This window comes from Acanthisitta chloris, unplaced genomic scaffold (assembly GCF_000695815.1).
Source record: "Acanthisitta chloris isolate BGI_N310 unplaced genomic scaffold, ASM69581v1 scaffold13546, whole genome shotgun sequence".
In the NCBI taxonomy this organism is placed as follows: domain Eukaryota; kingdom Metazoa; phylum Chordata; class Aves; order Passeriformes; family Acanthisittidae; genus Acanthisitta; species Acanthisitta chloris.
In genome coordinates this window covers 86,214-96,626 of record NW_008677035.1, presented here as the reverse complement: position 1 = coordinate 96,626, position 10,413 = coordinate 86,214, and the positions used below count along the sequence as shown (strand labels likewise).

Below are 10,413 nucleotides of genomic sequence, written 5' to 3'. Positions count from 1 at the left end.
AAAGAGCCATAACCTTAAAACTATGATAATATTGATTACCATTCTTCAGATGAAATGCTGAACAATATCTCTAGCATCTCTATGGCCAGGTTGGAAATGGAATCAAATAAGACAAAATTTTGTTTCTCCAGAAAATTGTAGCTTGGATTTTAGGCAAGGGAGTATATTTGCATAGTTTATTTAGAGTTGCTGCTCTATAGACACCTGTTACTTCAGTCATGGTAAGATAACTCTAAATGAAAAGTCCTGCATTAAACCAAACTTTAGACTGTGTTTGGTATTTTAATGAAGATTCTTGCAGAAAATATTCCATTCTGGGTAATGAGATAGTAGCAACAAATGCAGTAGACAGGACAGATGGGAAGATAGTCAACTGTCTAAATCAGAAGATTTTCAAAGTGCAGTAAACAAGTTATTAAGCACACTTGTGTGGCTTGATGCCAACTGATACTCTAGGGACCTGGTCAAAGAATGGATCATGACAAGCTTTTTGGGAATAGCTCAATTCTACAGCTGTGGTCTTTGTTTTTCTAGCACTTTGCAAGAACAGAAGGGGGAATTACGAAAGCGTCTCTCGTACACTACCCATAAGCTGGAAATGCTTGAAACGGAATTCGATTCTACGCGTCAGTACCTGGAAATAGAATTGAGACGTGCTCAGGAGGAACTTGAAAAAGTAACTGAAAAACTGCGAAGGTTAGTAGCTAACTTCTTGAAATAAAACGTTATTGGGACTTTGCAAGTGACTCTATTAAAGATACATGTAAGTAAAAATAAGCCTAGTGGCAAACAGGCATAACGTGTTTATTGATTGTACATAGTGTTTTCATATTAAATATATATATTTCACTTCCCTGTAGAGATGCTACATGCCACATGAAGTTACTTACATGTGATATGTAAGATGCCTCTGTATAAAACAATTACATGAATAGAAATGCTCTTATATAGGTGCATATATAACAATGTTTATGTGTAAACAAACATGGGTTAGTGCCATGTTGTGTTACACATACAAAGGTTATAACCACAACACACACACACACACACACACATATATATATATACATTTATACTGTATATATACAGATAAAACCTTCTTCTAATGATTTTGACTGCACATTTTCTGGTGTCACCCTCCATTGCACTGATGCAAGAGAATAGAATTTGGCTCATGGTCACTCAAAGCTGAGGCTATGCTCAATTCAAATAATATTAAGGCATTTCACCTTGTGCTGCAGCAAATAATTTCCTTTTTAGTCTCAAGTAGAATGGAATGTTACTTAAAACTGTTGTGGCTGTGGTACAGTGATATGGCAAATCAGGGACCTAGTTAATGATACATTATGGTAAGCATGCACTCCTGACATTCCTGGCACTGACTGAAATGGTCTGTAACCTAGCATTAAATTTATCAGTGATCCTTATTATCCATTTTTTCATTTGTTTGCAAAAACTTCTGAAATGAGAATTATCCATTTGAACAGGAATGTGTTTGCATTTCTTGTGAGACTTTGCTAAACTGATGTCATAATGGAAATATCTGGTTTAGTCCATTGGATGAGTCAAAATGCAACTCAAAACAAACCATTCCAGGGCTATACTCAAAGAAACATTTTTCATTCCTTGCAGAAGGCAAAAGCCAAACCAAACCAAAGCCAGAAATCACCAATAAACCGATTCAACCAAACCATTTTATAAAAATTTTAAATAGAATGAGGCTGTAAGGTCTCAAGTTAGAAAACATCCTAGTGTGGTCTTATAACTTAAATGGTTCTCTAACTGGGGATGCTTCTTAAAAACAAGTCTAAAATATGCAGGTGTCATGGTGATTTTGAAATCTACACACATCTATGAAGAGCAGTCTGGAGGTTCTCCGAGTAGTTTTCTTGCCAAGAATATTTTCCCTGTCATTTCACTTTGAAAGTAACTTCATTCTTGATGTAGTTTTACTCCAGTACATTCCAGGCCAGGGAACACTGGTCTCTTGAAGTATTATTTCAAACACAGCTGCCATAAAGCAGCAGAGGGGCTGAGCAGCTCATTTCTGTTCAAACAAAGGGCTTTCCTAGTCTGTCAAAAGGCTCTTCTCAACTGGGCACTAATGAGTTAAGCACCCTTTGAAACTCAGGCCAGGCAGTCACAGCAAAGTCTAGCACTCATACCCAAACATCACATTAACAGAACTGACTTTCCAATATTCTAATGGAACATTGTACCATATTATGAAGAAAACTTATATTAAAAATTATGTTTCAGGCAGGTGATTACTCCCCTGAAGACATATCATAATGGAAGCCAAAAATATTTTACGAGGTGAGCTTTAAAAATGTTTCTGTTGAGAATAGCAAGGCATCCTGCAAGCTGAACAACCAGATTTCTCAGCCTGGAGAAGGATAATGTCTGAAAAAAAACCCTGTCATCCAAAAGCATGTCAGCAACATATCACAGAGGAAAATCAACCTGGGAAAAACAAAGAACTAGAATTAGTTTCAATAATGTGTCTCTTCCTTTATTCACCACACAGGGAGAGAAATTCACCCCCCCCCTAAATAAATAAGCCCTGTGTAACAAGATCCCACTTGAATACTAGAGAACATTTCTGTTATTAAATTTCCATTACTGTAAAGTGCAATGTTTTTCTGACAGGCTGAATGGCCATCCTTTCTAATCCTTTCTGAAAGTCTTTGTCTTAATTTATCCAGAATTACCTATGTTGCTGCTAGGCCTCCCCTCTCTTACACAAGCAAGAAGATCATTTATGTGTCTCACTTGTCAAATTTTCAACATTTTTTTCCTAGTGGGAGCAAAAGCAAAAGGGCAGTGCTGAGTAGGTTTGAAAAATATTAGCCACAAAGCATAAGTTCAGCTTTGAAAAGTGACTGAAAAGAGATTGGGGATTTCATATAGAATCATAGAATTAACTGAGTTGGAAAAGACCTCCAAGATCATCAAGTCCAACCCTACCATGGTTACTAGACCATGGCACTAAGTGCCACATCCAGTCTCATCTTGAAAACCTCCAGGGATGGTGAATCCACAACCTCCCTGGGAAACACATTCCAGTGTCTAATCACCCTTTCTGGGAAGAAATTCTTCATAATGTCCAACCTAAACTGTCCCTCATGCAGCCTGAGTCTATGTCCACTCATCCAGTCACTAGTTGCCTGGAAGAAGAGGCTGAGCTCCACCTGGCCACAACCTTCTTTCAGGTAGTTGTAGAGGGTGATAATGTCTCCCCTGAGCCTCCTCCAGGCTAAACAACCCCAGCTCCCTCAGCAACTCTTCATAGCACTTTTGTTCCAGACCCTTCATCAGCCTTGTTGCCTTTCTCTGGACATGCTTCATCACCTCAATGTTCTCTTTAAATGGAGGGGTCCAGAACCAGACACAGCACTCAAGGTGTGGCCTCACCAGTTTGAGTACAGGGGGAGAATCCCTTCCCTAGTCTTGCTGGCCACACTATTTCTGATACAGGCCAGGATGGCATTGTCCTTCTTGGCCACGTGGGCACACTGCTGGCTCATGTTCAGCCACTGTGACGGGCTGCCAGATTTTCCAGGATTATGCCATGGGAGACAGTATCAAAGACAAGAGTAGAGAGTATTTCAGACTTCACAATATTCAGGCTATCTAGATGTATTCTTTCTGCAAACAGAATTAAGTTACCATTTGCTCATATGGTCATTTTCAAATTTAAATATTTTTCCCTACTCTTTGTTTTCCCTTCCTTTTATTTTAGTTTTGCCCGAAGATTGATCTGACTCAGTTCCTCTTTTAGCCCTTTAACACTTTCCCCCATATATTTCTGGATCCATTTCTCTCCTTGCCACCTACATTTACTGACACTTCTTTTGGCACAGCAAATTTCCAATTTGGGTTTTTCTGCATATATGTGCATGTGTATGTGCTTGTGTATGTGTGTATGTGTTTGTGCTTATTTTTACTACCTTTGCATATTGTTCTCAATAGAAACACTTTTTGAAGCTCAGCTTCCTACTCTGAATTTTTTGTTTAGACTAGATTTGACTTTACTGGGAGGTGGTCAATTTTTTCAGTGCAAAATGAATGTGTTAGAGAACTAGCATTTGTGGGCTACTTTCTCCTAAACACACAATGGACACAAATTTGATGGGCAAAGGCAAAAGAACTTGTAAACAGAGAAGCAGATTGTGATAAGCTCTTGCAAAAACCTTCTGCCACCATCTGTAGCATGGAAGTGTTGCCATTGAAAAACAATTATAGTCATGGTAATCAACATTTCAGTCATTCATATCAAGAGAAAAAGTGACAACAGAAGCTGAGAGCAAACCCAGTGATGCACTGTCACCATCATAAGTCTGATATCCAAGTTGCAATTACTTCTGGTTTTATTCATGGTCTCAAAGTTATGGAAAGGAAACCTTCAGGGTCTCCCTTGAGCTTTGCACATAGGTCACCACTGCAGAACAGACTGGAGTATAGAGACGCATGGACTAGAAAACCCCTGAACAACTTTTTCCCCCCCTTTTCTTTCAGGAATTTATGCAGATGCCTTTGAACCTATGCAAACTTTTAGAAGTTTGCAGGTGCTAAATGTTTACACCAGTTTTTATACCACCTCTGCTTAAGCCACGAACTGCCTGGGTGCAAAGCAACTTTAACCTCACCTATTTTTCTGTACTAGAGAAAAACTGTAGCCCATGACAGAGAAGATACCATAGCACTTCTGATCTCAGTCAGCAGGCATTATCTTATTTTTCTAAACCTTTGTTTCCCTCACCACAGCACACAGCCTCACCACCAAAATAAAATGTTTGTGCTGAGGAGCTGCAGGCAAAGCCAATTTAGCCCTCCTTGTTTCTACTGTTTTACCAAGCTCATCTCTGCCTTCTTCTGTGCCATGAAAAGCTGAGTACAGACTACCCTGAGATTTGTCTCTGTTGCTGTCAGCTCACTAGCTGTGAAAAACCTAAGTACACCTATAGCTGCACAAACAAATGTCTGCAGAGGGGCTTAGTGGTAAAAGCTGTGAGGAGCATGGACAATGCAGAGAATTGTAAACTTCCAATCAATCTTTATATTCCCCTGGATACTGCACAATAAAACTGTGACACCTGATGAGAAATGATCACAGTATAAGTACACAGGTTTTCAGCCCGTTTGGGTCACCACCCTAGGAAACGCACTTTACCTCCCGAAAGGGAGGAAATCTCTGCTCAGCAGCTCTGCAAAAAGTAAGCAGTGCTGAAACTTCCTCCAAGCTTGCAATGCATGTTGGAAATAGCTGCCCTGAGTCTGGGCTGACCCATGGTACCCTGGGGAGTTTCACCTCTGAGGATGTCATTATTTATACCCCAAAGCAGATGTCCTTGGCACAGACCTCCCCTCTCAGGTCTGTGCAGCAGATGTCACTGCATTGCTGGGAGCCCCTGCCAGAGTTCTGCATGCCTCAAGATGGGAACTGCAAACCACTGGCCTGCCCCAAATGGAGAATTTTGATCATTTAACTGGAAATAAAATCTCCATGGCAACAGAAGCCAGAAGAGACCTGAAGTATCACGTTGCCAGGAAGGGATGGGTTCGATCCCTCAATTTGCAGCCATGGCATTGTTCAAATACAGATCTTTGTTGCAAAAAGTCACTCCTAGCCAAATGATAAACCAAAGAGACTTCTGTAATCCCAGTCCCATCCTGATCATGATGGAAACTACACCCAGGTCCAGGTTTCTCAGAGAAAGTGCTTCTCTGCTGTGTTTATCTGTACAACATCTGAGTTCACTCCTACAGTGCCACACACATTACCTAATATCACCTCCTTGCTGAAAATACTTTGACCTATTGATCAGTACAAACATATAGATTTATTGACACAAACTTTTCACAGCTGAGCTTCTAACATTTGCTTTACACTTGTTATACATCCTGCTGAGGTGAGAGGTACTAACAAGAACAGGGAGTTACCTTCCTCACCTTCTGTGAAGAGAAAGACACAACTACTACCAAAATAGAGATGTTTTTCCCATAGGCTGTGCAGCTTGTTCAATACAATACCAAGGTTACCCTCTAAGTAACCTAAAGATGTACAGGCTGGAAGTTTTCTTTGGTGTATGGCTCTGGAATAGGCAGGGAAGCCTCATTTTGTGAGTCCATTCAATCCCTAAGTGATGATAAAAATAAATACCCATCTTTTCCCAGATAAGCTACCTAAATATATTTCCTGAAGAGGATGTGTTTACCTCTTGAGAATATGCAGTTCCTGGAACTTCTGTTGAAAGAAGGAATATTATCTTCTAAGTCACATATTGATGCCCACGTGCTGCTGCACTCATTAGGATTCTGCTGCAAGTGTAAAAGTTTTTATTGAGAGCTTCATGAATCTTTTTTTGTGTGTGCTGCCTAAGCATACAGCTCAAACTTCCTCTCTCACATATTATTCTTGAGCCTGATGTAAAAGGTACAATTTCCTTGTGCAAGTTCCTATGCTGTAATGAGTGTCTGCACACAAGTGCAGAATGGCTAAGATATTTTCACTTCCTGGTGGAATTTGCTGCTAAATATAGTAAGTAAACCTGACAGAAGTTTGCTTAGGAAGCAGGTGGTAATTGCATTTCAAAGGCAACCACTGGCTGGCAACAGGAGTGATAAGTAAATAGTTTTCAAGTCGTACAAGCCAAGGTTTTGTACTGATGTGAAAATCCAGGTAAAAAACAACCTTTTGAAAAACAATGCATTCAGTTACATGATGTCATCTTTATTTTAGGATACAAAACAATTACCTAGCCTTACAAAGAATTAATCAGGATCTGGAGGATAAACTCTACAGAATGGTAAGTTATCATAAGTGGTTTTTTTATACATATATATTCAATGTGGTTTTGTGGTTCTCAAGTCATGGGACAAATGTGTATGTAGCTGTCAAAAAGAAACCTTCATGCTCTAAATGCTGTATGGTTAAAAAAGGTATATGACTTTATCAGTATCATGATGTAGGGCTCAAGCTGTGTACAATGGCACAGCTCTGTCAGTCTGAATGGAGACTGAACTGACTGATGTGATGATCTGGATGAGTAAATTGTAACTTTGAAATAATGGTGGTTAATTTAGTTAATAACTTCATGGGTTTGAAATATTTATGTTTTCATTAAGTATCAAATTTAAATCAGGTAATCCAAGGTTTTCTCATGCTGCTTAGATCCTTTCACTCAGCTTTTATTAAACGATTTCATAGAGCTCGGATGGTCTGACTTTTAAATGCTGTCATAACTCTCAATCTCAGTGTATTAATTTCCAATCTGCATGTGTCTGTAACTACAATATCAATGTCACTGTCACAGGCCAATTAGTAACCAGGAGAGAAAAACACTGCCCCATTTATGGCCTTCACTCTGCAAGACACAGCACCACTGATTCAAAACAGCTTGAAGATGCTAAAAAGAAATGGCAATGCCTTTGGTGCCCTAGCTCATTTCTAAAGCTCCTGGGAGATTGGACTCACTGTTAGGAGTAAAATTACAGAAGAATGTGAGGATAGTGTTTGAAGAGGAAAGAATGACAGTTTTGAGCTTCCAGAGATCCTCAGGTCACGAGCACAGCTTGGCCTGACATCTCCTCTCTTGGCTCAGTGTGGTCAGTCTCTCCCTGCTCACACACAAAATATTTTAGTTCTAGATCAAGTACAGAGATAAGGATGCTAGGATAAACCCACTTTTTATACAAGTCTCATGTAACATTTGCATGAATGGGCAGCTTGGAACGTGGGGAAAAGATTATTGTGCTTTGTGAGTAAGTAGGGACTATGGCAACATACTGAACAGACATCAGCCTGTACTAAGAAATGGGAAACAAACACTCGAAAATATCATTGCTCTTATCTCTGAAGCCTCTTGAAATAGCTGATAATGAATGAGGGAGTGATGCTTTGTGACTGGCTAACAGGGCAAAGTTACAGGTGGGTTGTAGCTATGTTTGCTCATAAATATATGTATAAAGGCTGTACAAGCATAAATAACATTTGATCTCATGTTATTGCTTTTTCTTCTCTACTCTTCCTTTGTTACTTTTTCCTTTTACCCACATCAGGATTTTGTCTTCATCTGTAGCCTAAGAATCATTACATATGCACTACAAAAGATAAATAAAGTAGAGGCATTCAGGCTGGTAAATGATATAAAAAATACTAGAAACAGAGAAAGACAAACTCCAGAAATCCATGTGTTTTTATCAGGTATTTCAGATCAAAGCAAAGAATTTTTAAACTGCTGTTTCAGCATCCACTTAATCCTCAAGAAATTAGTTCAGAGCACAGCACAGAAAGAAGGAAAACTGGTGCCATGGATCACTGTACCTTTCTTTATCCCACTAATATGACAGTCATTGGAGATAGCTTTAGAGGCTTGAAGAAGATCAACCAGGCTCTGTGTACAGCACTTAACTCCAGACTGCTTTGCTTTCTGAAACATTGAGACTGAAGACACAAAACAAAACCAAACAAATGTCAAATGGAAACCCCATCAGAAGGAAAAAGATGAGGAAAAAAAGTACCATATCTTATTTAGATAGGCCCAAACCTTTTTATTTTCAGGGCAGTCCAAAAAACTCAATGCTTCAGAGAAAGCTGAATTAAATAACAGCTGGTCTGGTTAATCAAAAGCTTATGGTGAACTTGGTTTTTGGATACATTTCTCTCCCTTTCTGCTTATGAGGAACAGCTGTGTGTATTTTTTTTTTTTGGTCTAGCTTGTCATTCTAATGCCTTTGATTCCTCTACCTTTATAAAAATCCAAATATATAAACCATGTGTTTACTTTCTCCCTCTCTCGCCAGCCCCATGTCTCAGTATACACACACACACACACAAATATATATATACACTCTTACACAAGTTTTGAATATTGTATGCCTTAAAATGCAACAAGTAGGGAAAATAAGACTCCCAGGAAGTGGTTCCTTGCTCCCTCTGCCTGCAGATGACCTGGGATGCTCCCAGAGGACCAGTTCCCACAACTCTCCCTCTCCCAGTGACTGGCCCCAGCTCATCACAGCTTATCTAGGACTCCACCTGGGCCTTCCTCTTCTAGCATCTTTGGGTATCCTGAATATTAAAGCCTTTCATGCCTGCTGTTGGGATAAGGGATGTAAAAGAGTAATCATTAATTCATCAGCAGTCACAGAGAAGAAGCTGATGTAGCAGTTATTTTTCTTCTAGGCTCTGCTTCCTTTTGGGTGCTCATCTATAAAATATTTAAGTATATTTGAAAGCACACTTCTGATCACAGCAAATGGCATCCATTTGAAACCTCTGTCACACCAGAACTGGAGGTAAAAATATAAAATATAAACTGCGGTGTCTGTTTTGTTAAGAGATAAAAAAATGCAGTCCTGAAATCAGGGGAGAGTTTGATGTATAAAACTGGGCAAGACTAAATGAATGGGACAGTAGAGGCAAAGCTGGCACAGAATTCAGATTCTGCTGTCACTCCTCATAAAACTGCTGTTCTTACCATAGTCAGGGTCTTCAACCTGAGAGTATTTCTTTAGTCTTGTAAGCACTGGTTAAGCAGTGGAATATATAGGTTGTTCTCTTAAATAATGAGTCTTTATAACTCTTTTCTCCATTATGATGTGGAAAAATAGTAAGTAGAATCCTCACATTTTGACTCCATCGCAGGAATGTTCAATTAAAGAACTTTTACTAATATCTAGTTCCAATTGTCATCAGTGACTTCACTTTCTTTTACACTTGTTTGAATTTCCAGATCATGTTCTGCCATGGTCTCGCTGCTCACAAACAGCAGTTACAAATAGATTATCCAAGTCATCCCAACCACATGTTAAGAATTAATCCAACTGTATCCCCAGTATGATCCTCGCTGGAATTATGAAATGTATGTTAAAATTCTTCTAAAGTTTTAAAGCTTTTTTCTTGCAGTTAGCTCTGTAATCTTACCTTTAATGCCAAAAGTTAGATTCTTAATGGCATCTACATTTGGGAAGACCTGATACCTAATAATAGCTGCTTAATAAACCTAACTTCTAACCAAAACTGCACCCATTTCTCCACCCCCATCTGCATTTTGAATGTTCTTGAAAACATGAACACAGAAATCCAGCAGCAAAGAGCTCAGGGAATCTTATTCTCTAGAAACACCGTAAAATATGTCTTTTGTATCTGGAAAATTTGACAGACAGACTGCTCAGTGTACAAACTTTGGTTCCCACCTCTGCCAAGCCAGCACCATCCCTCTGCACCAGTGCTTTATGCATTTTGTCATCTGTCAAGATAAGAACTTGCATTTTTATAATCAAATCTACAAAATTTACAGCAAAATTTGGCAATAAAACTGTTAAAATATTGCAAATATGGCACATTCATTCCTGATTTTTCATTTACATTAAGGCATACTTGGGGGGGTGTGACTCTGCCATGAAGTT

At 39.1% G+C, this 10,413-nt stretch overlaps 1 protein-coding gene across 1 annotated transcript in view; it reads left to right on the top strand.

Moving 5' to 3' along the window:
• Positions 1-10,413, top strand: part of BEGAIN (brain-enriched guanylate kinase-associated) — a gene marked incomplete at its 5' end in the record, with an annotated part of 70,575 nt that overhangs the window by 13,333 nt on the left and 46,829 nt on the right. Inside the window, 2 exons of the mRNA XM_009076363.1 lie at positions 535-696; positions 6,743-6,809. Of these exons, the coding sequence (XP_009074611.1) occupies positions 535-696; positions 6,743-6,809 (229 nt within the window). The remainder of the gene's footprint in view (positions 1-534; positions 697-6,742; positions 6,810-10,413) is intronic.